The sequence below is a fragment of the Microtus pennsylvanicus genome, chromosome 3 (genome assembly GCF_037038515.1).
Source record: "Microtus pennsylvanicus isolate mMicPen1 chromosome 3, mMicPen1.hap1, whole genome shotgun sequence".
Lineage (NCBI taxonomy): Eukaryota > Metazoa > Chordata > Mammalia > Rodentia > Cricetidae > Microtus > Microtus pennsylvanicus.
Window position 1 is genome coordinate 20,877,135 of NC_134581.1, and position 21,280 is coordinate 20,898,414.

General features: G+C 41.7%; 1 protein-coding gene across 2 annotated transcripts in view; it reads right to left on the reverse strand.

The window, feature by feature from the left end:
• The window catches only part of Ryk (receptor like tyrosine kinase), an 80,447-nt gene that overhangs the window by 49,755 nt on the left and 9,412 nt on the right, over positions 1-21,280 (reverse strand). For both annotated transcript variants that reach the window (XM_075964840.1, XM_075964839.1), the window contains exon 2: positions 4,203-4,324. In XM_075964840.1, coding sequence (XP_075820955.1) covers positions 4,203-4,324 — 122 coding nt within the window. The remainder of the gene's footprint in view (positions 1-4,202; positions 4,325-21,280) is intronic.

Sequence of the window (21,280 nt, forward strand, 5' to 3'; positions counted from 1 at the left end):
AGGCACATCACTGACACAGTCATTTTGACACCTTCTCCTGGTTCACTCCTTATTCCACACACTTGCATAGCAGCTGCTGCAAACCCACTGCCCTTGGCTTAGCTTGCTGGGGGAATGAAATCCTGGGGCACAGTGTTTACCCCACCCCCACCCCTGGCAAGTCCTGTGCCCAGTGGTTGCTCTTCTTCAACCTCACTGATGGTCCTTGGTCCTTACTGCTACGGCACCTTCCCCGCTTCTTCTCTTTCAGCTAGCACAAAGGAATTTTGTTTGTCCTTTCCAGCATCGGACAGATCTGTCAGAACATCTACCCTCCGTACTCTGGTCCCAAAGGAAGCTCCAGCCTCTCATCACAGGATAAATCCTTCTCCCCATACACTAGGCTCCAACCCATTTCACCACGACAAGATCTCATCTTGCCTCTCACTCTCCTTTACCTCCAACTACCTGCTAGGCATACCACCTTGTAACCCTACAGCCTCACATTTAAAAGATTCAGAGTCGAGCTTCCCCCCTTTCACCAAACTCACGAAGTTTCTGTAGAATGTCATGCTAGAATCCAGCCTCTGCTCAGGTCACTCTCTGTAGCAACCTCCTCTCAAAGATCCAGACAGGCACCCTACTGAGACACTGTGAGTTCCCAGCTAAAAGTCACTCTGGGGCCAGGATCTCTCACCTGGGAAATTAGTTACTTGGTGACACTTCCTGCTCCCCAGTCCTCTCCTGGCTGGGAATCCACCTATAGGCATTTGCTATGAAACTTAGTCCATCTTCAGATATAAAAATGAGACACTACCTCTATCACATGGGTTCTGATGCCTCTCTCCAGGGACCCTGCCATGCTGTCATTCTCTGATGCTAGAGCCTGAAGTCTCCTTGAGACCCCTGTCATACTGTTGCCTGTCTGTCCATGACATTAATAGCTTTTCTAGAAACTTCTTACTTCCCTAGCAATCCCCTGCAGTGTCCCTCTTGAGTACTCCCCACAAAACCTTTTGATCTCCTTTATTAAAAGCCTCAGTTACTATAAGCAGAGGAAGAGCTGCCCAGGGACCAAAACCCCTAGGAAAGCAAAGACGGTACAGCCAAGGAATCAAAGGGCGCCAATGGCAGAGCTGAGGGCAGGGGACAGAGTAGTAGGCAGGTTTATCTCAGTGTAGCCACAGGGAGAAGGAGAGGGGAAAGAAATGGAGGCAGGGAAATGAGCAGGAGCAGGAGGGGATAAAGAGGCTGAGGAGAGGCTTAGAGGAGCAGTGGGAAGAAGCAGGAAGCCTGCCCTTTGGTCAGGCTGAATGGACAAGGGAAGCATCTCTCTTCCCACTGGGCTCCTAATTTTTAAATGTAGTTTTCAAAGTCAGAGAAGACTGCCAATTACTGAAACCCAATTTTCCCTACCTTGGCACGCACGGATCTGTAAGGAACACTTGTCAATCACCTTTGAAGAAACAGACCCATTTAGAAACTACCTCACAGACTACCAGACAAAAACTCTGAACAGCAGTTGTTTATCAGCAAAATAAACGAGCCAGAATACTTCAGAAAAATTACTAGAGAAAATATAAATATTTGAAGAAGCTAAAAAATAAACATGTTTGGTATTTTTCCCCTACTTGGAAGACATGGCAGCTGATGAGTGAGACCATCTCTCTCTGGAACACAGATCTAAAGGGAATGTGCTTGCCGATGGTCCAAAGGCCTTCCAATTTGTCTGACACTGCCAGACCTGCCGTTCTCACAGCTACTTCCCTCCACTGGGACACAGCAGGCTGGCCCCAGAGGCTGCTGCTGCAGCTCTGACAGGCTCCCTGCAGCCTCTCCTGGACCGACACCAAGGAGAGTGGGTGGCGGGAGTCTTCTGCCACGTCTTAGTATGCCTCTGCCTTTTGGCTATCTAGCATATCTACTGACACTTAACAGACACAGTTGCAGGCTTTTTCTTGAACACTGGGGAATTTTCTGGAACATACAAGAAACTAATTATCTGTTAAGACCGCCTAGTAGTCTACTCTTGAGAGAATCAATACCAGAGCTCGACTCCCATCTTAAAACACAATTAACACACTCTCAACCACTCACCAAGGCATGCGTGACATAGATGCTAAAGAAAAGGACACACACAGCTCCAGCCTCTGAGGGAACTAAAATCTTTGGCACGGCCAGTCAAGTAAACACTACAGAACACTACCAGCAAAAGCTTTGATGTGGAAAAACTGATGTTAAAATATCTGTGCTGTTGAAGTGATACACCAGGGAGTCTGGAGACCCTCGGAAGCAAGTATTTCATCTTCTGGCAAATCTTAAAAAGACCAAGCTGAGAGTTTCTGACAGAGTGTCAGAAACTGAGAGTGGCAGCCTTCCTTCTGAACGTTTACGACGGCATCTCAGAGCCAAACGATCGAGAAAAGCCATCTTCATACCACTCTGGCCCTCCTGGGTGACTGCCATTTCAGGTCACCTAGAGTGCCTGCTTCTTCTGCCTCCAGACTCATTTGAGCAAGTCCTTCACAAACCTGGGTCACAGTTTCCTCTTGCAGGAAATGATCAACAAACCAAAGCATAGCTATACAGGAAGAAAATATGATACAGTTACTCAAAGGGGGAAAGACACAAATCAATGCGAAGGAACAGAGAACCTTTACCAGGACACGTTGCCCAGAGCTCTGCACTACACAACAGCATGAAGCATTTAAGTGTACCTATGCACATCACACACACATACACTACCTTCCTTAGGAGACAGAATCGGGCTAGAAGGCCAGGTGAGAGCAAAGATCTGGACGGGCTTGCTCAGCATGCTACTATGATGGTGGAAAACCTTCCTTTCCATTGTATACTCTTACAACATTTGGAATTTTATTATATCCATATACTGCCTACTCATATGATTAACTTTTTAAATAAGCTGCAACTAGTCAACCGTGCCAAAAATCACCAGATTCTATGGCCTAAGAACTAGAATTAGGAACTGCAACATCGTAAGAAGCCCAAAGCTACAGTTTAAAAACATGTTCCAACCAAGTGTGGTAGTGCACATCTTTAATCCCAGCACTTGCGAGTCAGAGGCAGGAGGATATCTATGAGTACAGAGCCAGCCTGGTCTATGTTGAGTTCTAGGACAGCCAGAGCTATAGAGTAAGACACTGTCAAGGAAAGGAAAGGAAAAAGAAGGGGAGGGAAGGGGAAGGGAGGGGAGGGGAAGGGAAAGGAGGGGAGGGAAGAAATCTACAAGATAATGGAATAATCAGTTATACCAGGCCCCTCCAGTGTTTACCCTGCAAGCATATATATTCAGAGAAGATCCCTCCAAGCTAGCTTCTACCATGACAGGTTCCCCACTATCAGTAACTTCTGAGGCTGAAACACATGGACAGGGCAACAAAACTTGAGATTGACACAAACTAAAGCAATATCAACTAGTGAGACATTAGTCAGAAAGACGCTGGGGATAACGATGAACTGCATTAAACTTCCTGATTCTGGAAACTGTACTTGATTGTGTAAATAACACCAGTGTCCTGCGGACTAAGGCATTCAGGAGTGAGGAAGGCAATGCTTTCAATGAACTTTCAAACAGTTCAAGGGCAAACACAAGCAGGGAGCAGGGAGCAAATAATACAAACAGTTTCACTTGGCAAATCTGTGAAATGAGGATGTAAGATTTCTTGGGCTGGAGTAGCCTAGGCAGTCAGAGATGTGAAGAAATCACCAATGAATAAATCAGACAAGAAGTTGCTAAGTCCCCACGTTCAGCCTCTAAGGTTACTGGGGCTCAGCACGGTACACGCAGGAAGCTGCCAATGCTGCACCTTTCTTTCACTGTGAATATGAAAACTGTATTCAAGTCAACAAATGTCTGGAAGAACCAGCTCAGCAATGCTTCTCCCCACACACCCACACCCATCCTCCAACCATATACGGCTTCTCCATAACAGCAGGGTCATCATCAAATCCAACTGTTCTCTTCCCAAGTTAGAATCAGATCCCACTGGAAAGGCCTGCAAGGACCCAATCGTAGGTGGTGATCATCCACTTTGTGGTCACCTAAACCTGACGTTTAAGCAGAACAGGCTCAAGACTCTATCTGTAAGACATAACCTGAAAAGTCCCAGTGCTCCTCGGTGCACCACCGCTCACCCTTCTGTGGAGAGGAAGGCCCATCCTCAGGGGCGGTCTCTGTCAAGCTGTCCGCCAGCAGCTCTTACCTTGGACTTTGCATGCCAAGTGAAGTGCAGGAAGTTTGTCTCACTGGGCACTAGCAGGTTAAAGGACAGAGCGTAGTGACTAATAAGATCATTTCTCACATAGTAAAGTTCTGCGTCAAGACCTAGAAAAAAAAATGGAAAAATAGTTAAACATCCAATGTCTCCAGAGTATCACAAACACTAGTGCAGTGCAGAGAGAGAGAATGCTGATGCAAAGTGTGCACCGCAGACAGCTGACATATGAGCAGCCTCACGAAGCAGGAGGCTGTAGCATCACAGAGAAACCGGCTCCCAAAAAGCAGCTGTCCTTCTGAGACAGCCATGCCAGGACCACCTGCAGCCACTTATATCTTCTGAATATGGTGCCTCCTTCAATGTTGACCCAGACTTAGAAAGACTCAAGAGGGAGGGAGACTGCCTGCACTGGAGTTAAGGAAGCTTATGAGCCACCACCGCTTGAGTCTGAGCTAAGTCACCTATTTCTCCAGCCACTGAAGAAAACTTTTACACCACTACCTTCAGCGGAAAATCAACTTCCTGTGGGGGGGGGAAATACAAGAGGTTAAAAGAAAGGAAGGAAGGGAGAGAGGGAGGGAGGAAGGAAGAAGAAGAAAGAAGTTACAAGGAAAATAAAATAACAGTAATTACTGGTGCTATCAAGACAGTGAACTTGAGGCCTGGGCACTGTTGACAAAAGAGGATTAGCAAGTGTTAGAGACAGGCAAAGAATCAAAGAACTGAAAAGAATCATGGCAGAATAATGTCCTATAAATTGATTTGCTGTTAAAGTTTAGTCCAGATGTTCCTAGTGCTCAGGAAGGACAAACTGAAGTTGAAATCGCACATTTCCTGAGCGTGCACGGCAGGTCTGAAACCCAAGGGTGGTAAGAAAGAGGTCAAACCGACACCTCAGACCTCCCAATCACACAGAGAAAGCACAACGACTCCGCCACAGACAGTTCACCTTTAAGTCAAAAATGAGACTTGGGCAGCACTGTTTTATGCATCCTGCATGGGAATACAACGGGAGAAGCTGGAAGTCTGTGCAGAAGGCTCTCCCTGCTGACAGGACAGGAAATGCTAAGGAACATAAAGTGGGGGCTGGTGGTGCGGGAGAAAGACAGAAAGACGGCAGGAAGATACAGGGATTGAATGGAAAAGGAATATGAATTCAAAGACAACACCAATAACCACAGTAATACGTGGTTTAAATTCATTTAAGGGGCTGGAGAGGTGGCTTGGCAGTTAAGAGCACGATTGCTCTTTCAATGGACCTGAGTCTAATTACACCCACATGGCAGCTCACAACAGTTCATTACTTCATTCCCAGAGGTCTAGTGCCCTCTCTGGCCTCTGTGGGCACTGCACACATGCAGCGCACAGACTCTCAAGCAGATAAAACACCTATGCACATAAAAATAATAAAATGTTTACAAAAACTCACTTAAGCCTGAGATATGCTAGTATAGGTAGATTTATAAAAACAGGACTAAAACAAAGTTCAGAAATATATGTCAAGAAAAAGGAAAAGAACAAATGAAGCAGAAGTGACAGCACTCAATTAGAACTTCAGATGAAACAACTCAGCCATTAGTTAATAAAACTTACAATGGCATTCTCTATTCACAAAAGCTAAAAAAGATACTGTACTCCAACAAACAAGATATATATAGCCAAGAGAGAAGACAGACAATTCACAGCCACAGACTAACATCCTTCCAGAACCTAAAGGGTGGACTCATGACTTGAACAGTTATAAATATGAAAAGATTAATCATAAACTAAGACTGTATAAATTTCTTAAAACTCTTAACAATAACATAAATATCATGTAGCCTGCCTTCTCTGGTCAAACATAACAACAAAAAAATTAATTATAAAGATAAAGCCAAAAATAACTCTTTGAAGATAGTTATAGTCTTTAGGAGACAGGTTTTTTAAAAATACAAAATGCTATTACCAATATTAGAAATAGAAAGAAATATCACTACAAATCTTATGGAGATTAAAAATATAAAAAAAAACTTTTAAGAATGGTATGACAATAAATTCAATACCTCAGATCAAAGAGAAAATCCTTGGTAGCATCACATACCAAAAGACAAGAAATAAAAGCCCCAAATGATCAAGAACCTACGCAAGGAGAAAACTCTAGTCACCAGTAAATTCAAAACATTACAGAAGATAACACCAATCTTAAATAACTGTCAGAAAATAAGAGCAAAGATTATTTTCTTACAAGGCCAGCACAAAGCCAAGAACTAATTAAAATAACACAGAATAGAAAACTACAGACCAACATTTTTCATACAGATTCAAACATTCTCCACAAAATATTAGCAAATGTAATACAGCAGTATCTGGAAGGCAAAGCATAGCATAGACAAGTAACTTCCAAAAAGTCAGAAGTCACCTCACTAGTGGAAAAAGAAAGGATAACAAAGCGGGTGTGGTGGCTCCCAGCAGGAATCCCAGCACTTGGGAAGTAGCAGCAAGAGGGTCAGAAGCTGAGACCCTGCTTCAAAACAAAACACTGAGGACATCTCAGATTGAAAGCCTATACTGATAAAAATAATTAACAAATAATGAATGGACAAATTCTTTCTCGGTCCGTTAAATAGCACTTACAAAGCCACACAGTTAGCATGCTCAATGGTGAAGTCTTAAATTCTTAAAATCACTTACAAGATAAGGACGTCCCTACTCCTACTCAATTTCATACTAGGGGTCCTTGCCAATGAGAAGACATTATAGAAATGATAGGTGTAGAATACCATGAAAATCCACTAAACACTATGAAAAACTAGTGGGGAATTTGTGCTAGACAAGTGCTTTTAGGAGAAAACTCCACTTGTGGGAAGAGGTCTGCTGCCCCTTTAAATGCTAGTTAGCCTTCTTCCAAGATAGTCTATGCTTTAGATAGGGCTGTGCAAAGAAACCACAAGGAATGAGCTTGAAGGGGCCCAGGCCTCTTGCTCTCAGCCACACCATCTGAGTAGAAGAGAGACTGGTGAGTTTCACAGTAAGATATACACGGAGCCATGGAAATGTGAAGAGGTGCTAAAACACATCATTAATCTTCACAAAAACAAAGGTTAGAAGTAAAATGAAAACCATTAGCACCCAAGAGAATAACTACAATTGATTCTGGCAACGCTGGCTGGCAAGCATGAAAAAAAAAATAACAAAAAACAAAAAACACTCAACTGCTTTGAAAAGCTTATAAATGAAACACACACCTACTCTGTGACCATCAATTCCAACTGAGGTAATTATGCAAAGGAAATGAAAACACTGTATCCACAAAACACTTGTGCACAGATGTTCATAGGCCTTTTATTCCTAATAAGCAGAGGTGGAAACAATGCAAATGTCTGAACTTGATTCCAACTGTTAACATTCAACAATGGAATACTGCTCTACAATAAAAACCAGACTTTGTAACAAGGATGGACTTCTCAGATTCAAAGAAACGTGACACATGAGAATATCAATCATTTGAGTCCAGTTAGATCAAACTTCTAGAGCATACAACAGTAGTTCATAGTGATAAAACTCAACCATGGCCATCTAGAAAGAAGGATAGAAGGCAGGGGGATTACAAGAAACTTCCTGTGGTAATGGCAATGTTCAATATCTTGCCTTGAGTCTAGGTCACAAAAGTGTATATACATAATTTATTTTGTTTTTAACTTTGGGGGTTGGGAGGAGTGTGTGCACATGTCAATGCAGGTACTTGCAGAATCCAGAAGAGGGTGTTGGGGCCCCTGGAGCTAGAGTTATAGGCAGTTGTTAGTCTTCTGACATGGGAGCTCTGCAAGAATTTTAAGTGCTCTTAACAACTGAATCACCTCTCCAGTGCCAAGGTAGGGGTGGGGGGTTGGTGTTTTGGTGCTGCTGCTAGAGCTAGAAGTTGGGCTCAGGGCCTTCCACAGCCTAGCAAGTGCTCTACCACTGAGCTACATCCTCTGCATTTCTTAAAGATCAATCTACTGATCTACTGAACACATAAAGCCAATGTATTTCATTTTATATAAGTTTACCTAAATTTTCTGAGAGGAGTAAAAGACAACACTCAAAGATTTTTACCTCTTTTTAATCTCAAAATTAATTACTAATCACAAATAGGATAGCACAAGCAAATAATTTTTAAAAATTGGTTATATATAAGTAATCAATTTCCAAATTTCAACATCAAAAACTTTCCCAGGGAAATAAGGAGCTCTTCTCCTGACAAAACAGCAAAGGGGCTGGGACAGAAAGAGAACTCTATTTCAGTAGCAATGGCCCACAAACCAACTCAGCTCCCACCAATTGGCTCTTTCCGCTCCATTTCAAGAATATTAAAGGTGACTACATGCACATGGGCTCTCTCCCCAAGGGGCACTGACTGACCTGTGCGTGGTTCCTGACAGAGCAAGCTGCACTTCCCCTATACAATCCCTAGGGCAGGCTCACGGCTGACAACCGCGAGGCCTGCAATTTCCATCCTCCCACACTTCAATAGCTTTCCTCTGCTCCCAGGCAGCCTGAGCCACAGTAAGTGGTTTGACTGGGCGACCCACCTTAACTCATAAGGTACCAATTATGCTTTTGTTAGTGCTCTCTGGTCTGGAATAGCAAAAGTCTTGAGTGGTCTACCTTGAACCTTCTTTTCACCATAATCCCTTTAATTTTAGTGAATAAGCACTCTTGATATTGTACCAGAAATGCTTCTGTTCTTTAAATATAACACTGAATGCTGGGCAGAGTGTGGCAGCACTCCATGACAATAAACTTATAAGCAATGTAAATTCCTAGCAGGACAGCAGTGATTAATAAACCATGGTCACATCTATAAGGAAACGATGATTTTAAACATTTCTTTCTCTGCAGAAGACCCTCTGAGGTGGTACCCAGGGATCATGGCCCTTCAATCTAACCCATTCCTGTTCATCCTTGCAATACATAGACACCTGTTATGGTTGGAGTTTGGTCTGTTGCCACAAATTCATGCTTTAAATGCTAGGTCCCCAGCTTATGCTTCTATTTTGAAAGCTGTGGAGGGAGCCTTCTGGGAGTACGCCCTGCTGTCAGAAGTAGGTCCCTAAGTGCAGGTCTCTGGAGGTACAGGCCACTGGCTTCCAACCTGCCTTGTCTGCTTCCTGTCTGCTGCCTGTGAACAAATCACTGCCTGCACTCCTGCTGCCAGGCCTTCCCTGTCATGACAGACTGGACCCTCTGCAATGCAAAGCAAAATCAGCCTTCCCTTCTGCAACTCGCTTCCATCAAGGTTTTTGTCCCAGCAACACAAAGTAACTCTGATGGCAGAGAAGAGGGAGGGAGGGAGGGAGGGAGGGAGGGAGGGAGGGAGGGAGGGAGGGAGGGAGGGGACTAAATTTAAAAAAAACTGATTAAGACTGGCACCAGGAGCAGGGCTTCTACAAACACAATATAATGAACTGTATTGGTGTAGGAGGTCCTTCTGTTTGTGTGTTGCTTTCATTGGCTAATGAATAAAGAAACTGCCTTTGTCTAGTTGATAGGCAGAACTTAGGTAGGCGGGGAAGACAGAACTGAATGCTGGGAGAAAGAAAGGCGGAGTAGGAGAGATGCCATGGATCCGCTACCAAAGATAGACATGCTGAATCTTTCCCAGCCACTGCCACGTGGCGATATACAGATTAATAGAAATGGGTTAAATCACGATGTGAGAGTTAGCCAATAAGAGGCTAGAGCAAATGGGCTACGCAGTGTTTTAATTAATACAGTTTCTGTGTGATTATTTCAGGGCTAAGCTAGCCAGGTGGCCGGGATGAACAAGTGGGCCCTCTCCCTACAACACTGAGTTTTGTCCAGAATTTAACCCTAAAGGAAAACAGGCAAGAAGCAAATATTCAGCAAATTTTCAAAACTACCTGACACCTAGAAGTGTTGAATAAATATTCAAGAAATTAACTATATACATATATGAATGATATATGAATGTGTGTTATGTATGCTCCACTTTTTTAAAGAAAGTGAATATCAGAATATATTAAGTAGTTGATTATAAATAGTGGATTACGAGTGATTTTCATGTACCCTTTATTCTTTTGTTTCTCCTTAAGCTTTCTTTGAAGGATGGGCATGGTGGTGCATGCCTTTAACTCTAGCACTTGGGAGGAAGACAGGTAGATCCTACATAGTGAGTTCCTCGCCAGTAGCCAAAACAATATACTAAGACCTTATCTAAAACGTATGTTTTCTATGAATTATAACTAGGAAAAAAATTAAAGGTTTTCAAAAAACATTTAGAGAAATATGCATATAGTGTTTAGTGAGTCATGAAAACCAAAATCCAATTACTTTCTGTAGTGCTCTGAAAGTAAATGGTCCCTATAGGCTCATATATTTCAATGCTTGATTCACAGTTGGAACTGCAAGGACTGGGAGGTGTGACCTTGCGAGAGGAGCTGTGTCACTGGAGGTGGGCTTTAAGGTTTCAAAAGCTTTTATCATCCCAGTTAGCTCTCTGTGGGCCTTGTGGGTGTGGAGCTTGCAGCAACTGCTCCAACACCATGCCCAATTGCTTGCTGCCATGCTCCCTGCCATGACTGTGGACTCACCCTCTGAAACTATAAGAAGGCCCCCAGTCAAATGCTTTTTTTCTAAGCTGCCTTAGTCATGGTGTCTCCTCACAGCAACAAAAAAATAACACTTTGAGTCGGGTTATGGTGGCGCCTGCACTTGGGAAGTACAGATAGTCTCTGTGAGTTCAAGGCCAGTCTCATCTACAGAGCAAGTTCTAGGACAGGCTCCAAAGCTACAAAGAAACCCTGACTTGAAAAGCAAAACAACTCACTTTCTTTTAAAAAAAATCCATTAAGGTTTATAAGAGCTAAGAAAACAGCTGCCCATGTCCCCCATCCCAATTTTTTTCAATTAAAAAAATTACTATGAAGACATCATCTTTAGTATATTAAAGTTAACACTAATAACGACAAATCATTAATAACTAAAATTCCTTCCTCCACCTTCCCTTAAAATATCCCAATATATCAAAAAGTAAAATCTGGTAAGTACAAAAAACGAAAGAGCACAGTTTGGGCAGAATCTCCCCTACAGCGCTGACGGACACTGGCCCTGTTCACTGCAGAGACTAGCATGGAAAAAGCCTAGAATGCAGGAACAAAGCAAGTTTTCTGGAGAAGTCCATTTCCAAACAAATTCCGATCCTATGCAAAGAAAGCACATTCTCAGAGGCCTTGGAAAACAGCCATTTGCATAATCTTACCCAGTAAGTAACTCTAACTCACACTGAGCAAGCTTCAAAGTTTCTTTTTTAACAAGGAATAGAGAATCCTTTATACTACGGAAATGCTTATGATAAAATAAACATCAATCTTTTTTTTTAATGTACATTGGTGTTTTATCTGTATATATCTCTGTGTGAGGATGCCAGATACCTTGGAACTGGAGTGACAGACAGTTGTGAACTGCCATGTGGGTGCTGAAAATTGAAGCTGGGTCCTTTGAAGAGTAGCCAATAACCTCTGAGCTATCCCTCCAAGCTCAATAAATGTCAGTCTCAAATCAAAACGTAAAGGGTTTCTGGGACTGGAGAGACGGCACAATGGCTAAGACCACTGACTGCTCTTGCGGAGGACCCATGTTTGATTTTTAGCACCACATGGCAGCTTACAACTATTTGTAACTACTGTTCAAGAGAATATGATGCCCTCTTCTGGTCTCCATAAGCATGCACATGGAGCATATACATATATACAGACAAGCAATCATACACATCAATCAATCAATCAATCAGTTTTTTAATGTAAGGCATTTCTAAACATATAGAGAACCCAATGTTAAGTACAACTGGGGTATGAAATTAGTATACAGAGAACAGAAAACACGCACATCTATAATCAGTATAGCCATAATTAAGGCACACATCAAGACGGCACATTATTGAAACCATCTCCTCTCAAATCACCCACAAGACAGTTATATGAAGTTATCAGCAGCCAGGCTAGTGACACAATAGTAATTCTAGCAATTGGGATGTGGAGGCAGCAGGAGTTCAAGGCATCTCAGCTACTTCAGAAGTTTGTAGTTAGTCTGGGTTACATAAAACAGTGTTCACAAATAAAAACAAAACATGGTGCTGACAAGATGGCCAAGTGGGTAAAAGTACTTGCTGAACAAGCCTCGTCAGCTAAATTCAGTGCCCAGATCCCACAGTGGAAGATGAAACCCCTGAGAGCTGTTCTCCGACCCCCACACTGGTGCCACATCCCTCCCCATAGCTATAAAATAGCAATTCTCCCCTCATTTAAAAAGCTATCAGTTATAAAGAAATGTACAATCAACTTCTTAAGGCAGGAAATGCACAGGCCACAACTGGTGGGCAGTGGGTGAGAAGAAGGCAGAGCGACAGAAAGCACATGGAGGTTATGAGTCTGCCAGCATTCTTCACCTTCAAAGTGCTCACCCACATAAAGAAAAACAAAAATGCAGGGAAAAAGGCTAGAAAGATTATTTACCAAACGTGGTAATGAATGTTTATTATTTTTCTTTTTCTTCTTTATGACCATGTAATTTCCAAATGGTCAATAAAGACAATGTTTTGCACCGACATCCAGGAAATAAAATTAGGAAAATAAAAAGAATTTTAAACAATTTTATCTTAATTTTTCTGACAAATAATTTTTCTAAATTTATAGGAAGTAACATACTTTATATTTCTGGATTTAATCTTTTTCTTTCCTTTCCCATTATATACTCAAAGGGGAAAAAAAGGCAAGTGAAGATAATACAATCTATCCCTTTCCAACTGCTACCAATTATCAATGCTTCGACTGTAACCACAGTAATTAAATGCAGACTGAGCTCAGGGATAGGGGCTGGCAGATATAACTATAGAGAATGGTGGGGCATGCATCTACCAACTCAAATGGACACTGAGGAGTAGTATTGAAGCAGAGAGGAAAATAACACATTCCACAATGCATCAGTGAGCCAGTTTCACAGCAAGCCCAAAGTACAGGAATGCTATAAGACCAGGAACAAGGAAAGGTAGTGGAAGGAAGGCTCAGAGCTAGGTCAGAACAAGAAGAGGATGAGTCTAAAGATTAGTTATTCCAATATGTACCTTTAGAAAAGAATCCGGGGAAACCAGGACCATCGTGATCCAAAGAGAAATAACTGAAAGAAAATCAGAATAGGTTCTGATATTTTGGGAAGATAAAGAAAAGTCAATAAAGAAATTTGGTCTTACAGAATAAAGTCTTTGGGGATCACTTTGTAGAGGTCTTTTGACTCCAATACTAATGGGCATAAGGTCACATAAAATAACAATCATACAACAAAAGAGAGGAGGATTCCCAGTCACCACCCTGGAGCAAAACAACAGAAGGAAAGACAGAATGCAGGGTAAGAGCAGTTCCTCAAAGAATGATTCCAAAGGAAAAGTAAGAAACCAATTCCACTTACAGCCACATCTCAAACTACTTAGGAAGCAATGTAACCAAAGAAATAAAAGACTAAGTTAAAAATACAAAACACTGAAAGAACTAAACAGAAAAACATCCCGTGTCTACGGTTGGGGAGACAACAGGCTTAGTCAGACGGCAATATAATCCAAGTATAAAGTCAGCGCAATCTCTATCAAAATTCCATCTGCCTTTTATGCAGAAATAGGAAAGCAGATCCTAAAATAGATATGGAATTGCAAAGCTGCTCCAAATAGTCAAAAGGCACATATATAGAAGACTGACATTTCAGTTTCAGAACTCACTACAAAGTGACTCAGATCAAGACAGTGCAGTAGTGGCACACACACCTGGACGTAAGACCTGCTCAACATGAGGGAAATCATGCCTGGCACTGGAAACCGAGCCAACTACCAGGGCTAGTGAAGTCATGGGTCTTGGAGGAGAACCTACAACTGCCACTTTACTAAACCAGCATAATCCCTAACTATATTCCAAATATTTATCCCAACACCCACAGATAAGTCCTTCACTGAGGAAACTTCTGTTTTATAACAGAAAGAGACCATTACAGAAAGCCACACCAATCAAAATGCAGAGTTGTGAAGCCCAGTTCCATATATAAATATATATGCATACATATATATGCATACATACATATATATTCATGTATATATGAACGTATGTACACACACACAACACAACTGCAACTAAGGCTCAGGGATCATTGTGGAAGACAGGAAGGAGGGAAGGAAAGACTGTTAAGAACCAGAGGAACAGGAAGTTGGCTAGGAGAATGTTAGAAGCTACACCCATAAAGGCTCACCAACATGGCTGCTTAAACATCAGTTGAACAAGGACAACAGACATCTAAAGTGATTGAGAGAAAGTTGATGAGGCCTCAACTCTATACAAACTATAAGCAACTAATAAATGCTGAGAGCCAGAGAACTAGTCTTCCCCAGGGACAAGCATACCAACCAGTTATTCAATACCAAATGGTCAGTCCTGAAAACATACATAAAAGTAATATTATACAGACTGATCAGGCTGTATTTATGTATTTAGGAACACACAAACACAAAATGAAAACAGAGACCATGAATTTGAAAAAGAGGAAGGAGGGTTATATGGAAAGGCTAAGGGAGAGGAAAGGAAGGCAGAAATAATGTAATTATAATCTCAAAAACTTTTTAGAAATAGTATGGTTATAATAAGGGCAGCCATTGAAACCAAAAGAACAGAATTGAGGCCAGAAATAAAGTCATAAAGTTCTTAAGACTCAAGTTTTAGTAAGGGTACCAAGATCATTTGCCAGAGAAAGACTATTTTCCTTCAGCAAATAACAGTGAGACAGAAGAATGAAACTGGACCCCTACCTCATACCACATATAAAGATTAATACAAAATAGATCAATGACCTAAATATAAGACTTAAAAACATAAAGCACATAGAAAAAAACAGACATATCTTCATAACATTGGATTTGGTAACAGGTTTTCTAAAAGGTTTACTTATTTATTATGTATACAGTGTTCTGCCTGCATGTATGTCCGAAAGCCAGAAGAGGGCACCAGATCTCATTACAGATGGTTGTGAGCCACCATGTAGTTGCTGGGAATTGAACTCAGGGCCTCTGGAGGAGCAACCAGTGTTCTTAACCTCTGAACCATCTCTCCAGCTCTGGTAACCTAAGACAGGATACCAAAGCACAAGCAATGGATGACAAAAGCAGACACACCAGTTCATAAAGTTTTTAAAGTTCTATGTAAAAAAAAAAAAAGAGAAAGAAAGGGAAAAAAATTGCACTATGACAAAGAGGACAACTCATAGAATGGAGGATGATACCTGCAATTCACACCTGGTAAGGGTCTAGAATTCTGGATATATAAAAAAGCTTCACAATTCACACCTGGTAAGGGTCTAGAATTCTGGATATATAAAAAAGCTTCACAATTCACACCTGGTAAGGGTCTAGAATTCTGGATATATAAAAAAGCTTCACAATTCAACAAAAGGCTATTGATTATAATCTCAAAAAGGTTTTTAATATTTATTTATTTATTATGTATACAATATTCTGTCTGTGTGTATGCTTGCAGGTCAGAAGAGGGCATCAGACCCCATTACAGATGGCTGTTAGCCACCATGTGGTTGCTGGGAATTGAACTCAGGACCTTTGGAAGAACAGCAATGCTCTTAACCTCTGAGCCATCTCTCCAGCCCCTCAAAAAGTTTTAAGAAATAAGAGTAGTATGGTTCTAGCATAAGGGCAGCCATTTAAACCAACAGAGCAGAACACCAGTCCAATCTAAAAGTGGACAAGGGACTTGAACACCCATTTCTCCAGAGAAGACATAAAATAACCACATGAAAAGATGTTCCACATTATTCAATACTAGGGTAACAGAAGTCAAAACGAAAACGAGGTACTTCATACTACCCAGAATAACCACAACCAAAAAAAGCAGAAAATTTCAAGAGTTGGCAAAGATATAGAGAAACAGGACCACTGCAGTTTTGGTAGGAATGTAAAACAGTCAGCCACTGAAAATATTCCAGCAGTGCCTCAAAAAGTTAAACAGTGTTACCAGATGATTCATGATTCTATTCTAAGTATATATCTAACTTGAACATGTATCCAATTGGGTACTTGCATGTTCTCAGCACCATTATTCATTACAGCCAAAATGTGCAAACAACTCAAAAGTCCACAAACAGATGAAGAGCAAATTGTGGTATAAAAACAGAATGAAAAGATATATGTGAACCTCCACAATTTTGTGCTACATGAAACTAGCCAGATGAAACACCACACTGTGTGTGAATCCACTGAGATAAATTTATAGAACACGGTCAGTGGAGACCTTCAGCCAGTAAAGTTACCTGCCACCAACAATGACCTGAGTTCGATCCCCAAAAACCACACAGTGGAGAGAAACAACTCCTGCATGCTCGCACACGCGCGCGCGCGCGCACACACACACACACACACACACACACACGCACACGCACACGCGCACACACACACACACACACACACGATAGGCAGGCAGATTTTTGAAAATGAGCAGCACTATGAAGACTCATAGGAGACTCAAGAACTCAACTCCACCATATGAAGGAGGAGGGCCAGAGAAGAGGGAACAAAACAGGGAAGGCAGAACAGGCACAGTAGAAAGGGGCTCTGTGGAGGTAGACAAGGCAAATGCCACCGGCCACGAACTGACTAGGCAGCACTTTGGCATCAGAATGCACAGAATATTGCCATTCTGACTTAGGATAAATGTTTCAACGGCTCAACTACAGTAGCCAAACTTAGCTTCTTGCTGCCAATTCCAGCAAAGTAGGGATAATGATTTCTCCTAAGAAAGGGTAACATTTGTTCATAATTTGATTTTTAAATAACCCATATTTGATGCTGTAGAATTTAAGTTATTCCTGCAAAACTCTCATGACCCTATCAAGAAAACTAGGCTTTTCACTATACAGTGCTAAGTCCCAAATTTAATTCCAGGGTGACCTGCTCAACTGTACAGAATCTAATAATCCACCAAGTAAATCTTTTCCAAGTGATCCTGACAGGTAACTACAGGTTTCCCAATGCTGCCATTCTGTGGGCAAGCGGCACCTCAGTGAAGAAATCTCCCTTTATGAAGAGCGCCATCGTCACAGCACTTGACAGAATGCACTCTACGAGCTGCTCGCATGGCAGGCGACCTCTTCTACCTAGTGCTTGCAGCATTCAACATCAGATGCATGGATAGCTGGCTGTTGATAAAAATCAACTACATCAAAGATGGGATTTTAAGGAAAAGTTATTTTTAAAAAAATGTCAGGAATCAATTAAAATAGGAAACCAGAAGTAACGCTGTGGAGATGGAGCTAAAGCAGCAGTACGGTGCGGACTTCTCTTCCTGGCTCTGAGACTAAGTAGCTGAGTGGCTGGCCTTTGGCACTCAATTCCTGAGCCATCCAGATGATATTAATCCCCCTTCACTGAAAAATTTTGTAATTTTATGACATCACCAGTTGTTTCCAGATGTCAACCAAAACATAAGTATTCTATGATATCATCCATAATTCCTACATATCAATCAAAACTTTAAAAAAAGTTCATGAAACCAAGACAATCTTTAAGGTCTAATCAGAGAAAAGAAATCAATGAATTTCAAACCACTAAATAAACTTATTAATGCAAAATAAAAATGAAGGGCTCTTATTTCAAATGTTTCTAATTTATGTAAACTAATAAACTGAAAATAAGTAAGTTTGCTGGACAGTGGTGGTGCACAACTTAATCCTTGCACTCTCTGTAAATTCAAGGCCAGTCTGGACTACAGAGCTGGTTCCAGGACAGCTAAGACTACACAAAGAAAACAAACAACAACAACAAAAAAGAAAATAAATAAGTTTGTTCATCAAAATTTAGTAAATCTAGTTACACCCAAAGTACAGCCAAAAAAAATTGTTGAGAACTAATATTTAACTACACACAGCAGATTGCCAGGGCTAGAGAGATTGCTCAGCGGTTAAACACACTGGCTGCTCTTCCAGAAAGTTCTGAGTTTAGTTTCCAGCACACACATGGTAGCTCACTGCAGAGAAATGCCAACATCTAATGGCAGGGAAGGAGCTTTTTGTGTTTTTTTCCATAATTAAAAATGTGCACAGTCTTCAAACCTTGTGGCTATTCAAACACAAACCATGAAAACTGAGAATTATAATGTACTACTCCGCCACACTCAGTATCTGCTTCATTTACTTCTCTTCCAACCTTAAATATCTTGGCAGAATTGAGTTCACAGTGTATAGTTGCACACAGAGGATACAAGGCAAGGATGGTACTTAAAAAAAATCTAAGATTAATAAAAGATCACTATGCCCTCTCTTTGCACCCCTTTTATTTCAGGCTACCTCCTTCAGACTAAGACCTGTACCCACAAATCCATGGTAATTCTGTGATACCTGATCACAGAAACTCAAAGCCATCCATCACAAAAGCTGTGTTCTGCTTGGTCTCTGCTAGTGCTCTGGAGGGAGTCATGTGCACTTGGAGGAAGAATAAGGTCATTTGATCTCAGATAGATGCATTGGCACCTTACCTTCCCCCATCAGCAAATACTGTAGCAAATGGCTAAGGCTTTCAATTAAAAAAAAAAATCACTCCCAATAAAAATATAGGTCAAAGAAAAATGTACAAGAGAATTTCCCTAAAAAATGTGATTCAATGTGATTTGTACACTAGCCGAGAGTGTAAAAGGTACTTCCCAAATCTCTTTCACTTGTTCCAGTATTAAAACATAAAACATAACCTCCCTGCCATGGAGCCAGAATCCCAGTATCTAGACAATAATTTGGTATTGCTCTGGACACTGTAAATTACACTGTGATAAAGAAGCTGACTGGCCAATAGCTGGACAGGATATGGTTAGGTGGGAAAACCAGACTAAGGACACTGGGAAGAAGCAAAGAGTCAGAGGAGATACCAGAGAGACACAAAGAGAAAACAGAAGGTGCAAGATAAAAAAGAGGTAACCCAACATGGCAGAAAGTAGATTAAAGAAAATGGGCGAATTTACGTTATAAGAACTAGTTAGTAATAAGCCTGAGCTATCAGCCAAGCATTTATAATTAATATTGAGTCTTCAGGTCGGTTATTTTGAAACTGGCGGGTGGGAAGGAAACATGATATGGGAGGTGATGTATGCTGTGAATGTTTTATTGCCATTGGTTAATAAAGAAGCTGCTTTTGGTAAATGGCTTAACAGAGTAAAGTCAGACTCAAAAAGATATAAAGAGAGAGTAGGTGGAGTCAGAGAGAAGCCGTGTATCAGCCCACAGAACACAAACACACAGGAATCTTTCCAGTAAGCCACAGCCACATGGCAATACACAGATGAATAGAAATGGGTTGATTTAAGATATAAGAGTTAGCCAGAAATATACTTAAGCTATTGGCCAAACAGTATTGCAAATAATAGAGTTTCTGAGTGATTATTTCGTGGTCTGGGCAGCCAGGAACGAACAAGTGGCCTTCGCCAACACCTACCTTGTTCCCTGACTTAAAAGAAGAAAGCGATTTGAGCAGTCCACACATACACCACTGACACAGTCAGAGATGGAGACTTGTACCCCGTGCTTCACGATAGCAATGCCCAACTTCTTTCACAGCTACTCCTAGCAGGAGCACACTGAGGCCGGAGCGACTCAGACCTGCCCGCTAATCTAGGCTGATATCACGAAACACAGGGAACTCACAGGCATCACTCTCCCTGCCAGCAACAAGCAGCAGAGTGCTATCTCAGGAATTCAACTCCAAAGCTATAGGAATTTTTTAAAGGCAAATCACAGAGCTCTCTGTCAAAAGGTAGTTCTACAAGGACAGGCTTCTTATCTGTTTTCACCAAAAATATACCCCAGGAACATAAAATAAGGTCATTTTACACATGTAAGTGAATACTGAGTGCTACTGAAGGTAAGAAACCAACCATCTAAATGGTTCAGTAACCTGAGGCTTGGTCTGTTAAAGTAGTGGCAGATAGTAGCCACTCCAGTGGGTTGTGCCTCAGACAGCAGGCCGCATACAGTATTTCCTCGTGTAGCCGAAAGGAGCTCAGGGGTTGCAGTTACCTGCTCCTCCTGGGATGATCAATAGGTTCTTTCTCTGTCTCCTGCAGTGTATTCCAAGCCCTTTCTCATAACAGAATAGATGCAGCAGCCTACCCTCATTGGTGGGGCCCAACCAGAAATGAAGCAGCCTGAAATGTTTGGATATTTGTTTATAATACAAAGATGCTGAAACCCCACCAGTGACTAAAATAAACTGTTCTGAAGCTCACGCAGCATGTTCAAATGCATGGCAGCACCTGTATTAGGAGCAACCCTTCTCACATACGCAAAGGCACACTCAGAACACTGGTCACACGCTGCTTCAGCATGCTTCTTTGCTGCTGTGATACATCAAAGCAACCTGGGGAAGGAGATTGATTTCAGTTTATACAATCAATGAGGGGAGTGAAGCAGGACCCAGAGAGAAACAGAAACTCTCCTACACTTGCTGGCTCACTCACTAGCTCATGCTAGACAGCTTCTGTTTCTAAGACAGGATGCCTCTATGAAACTTACTCTGTGGACCACTCCTCAGAGATCTGCCTAACTCTGCCTACTGAGTGCTGGGATTAAAGACATGAGCCGCCACCACCTGCTCAGAGATGGCACTACCCATTATGGGCTAGGCCCTGCTACGTCAATCATTAATCAAGAAAATGCCCCACAAATATGTACACAGGACAATCAGATGGGAGCAATTCTTTAATTGAGGCTCCCTCTTTCCAGGTCTGACCACCAAGATTAGCGACCACACATGGCCACCCACAGAGTAAAAGAAGGGATGGAATTGACACTCAAACGTGAACTCCCAACCCAATACTCATCTGCTCACAAGTGTGCATGCACAAACAGACCCGAACCTTACACATTGCTTCTTTTAGCAGACTACTTCCTTCCTCTAGTCGATTATTAAGGAATTAACCATAGGGAGACACAAACAATAAGCATTTAATTAGAGCAGCAGGAGCTACATTGATCCTCTCATCTGAAATAATCAAGACTGGACACAA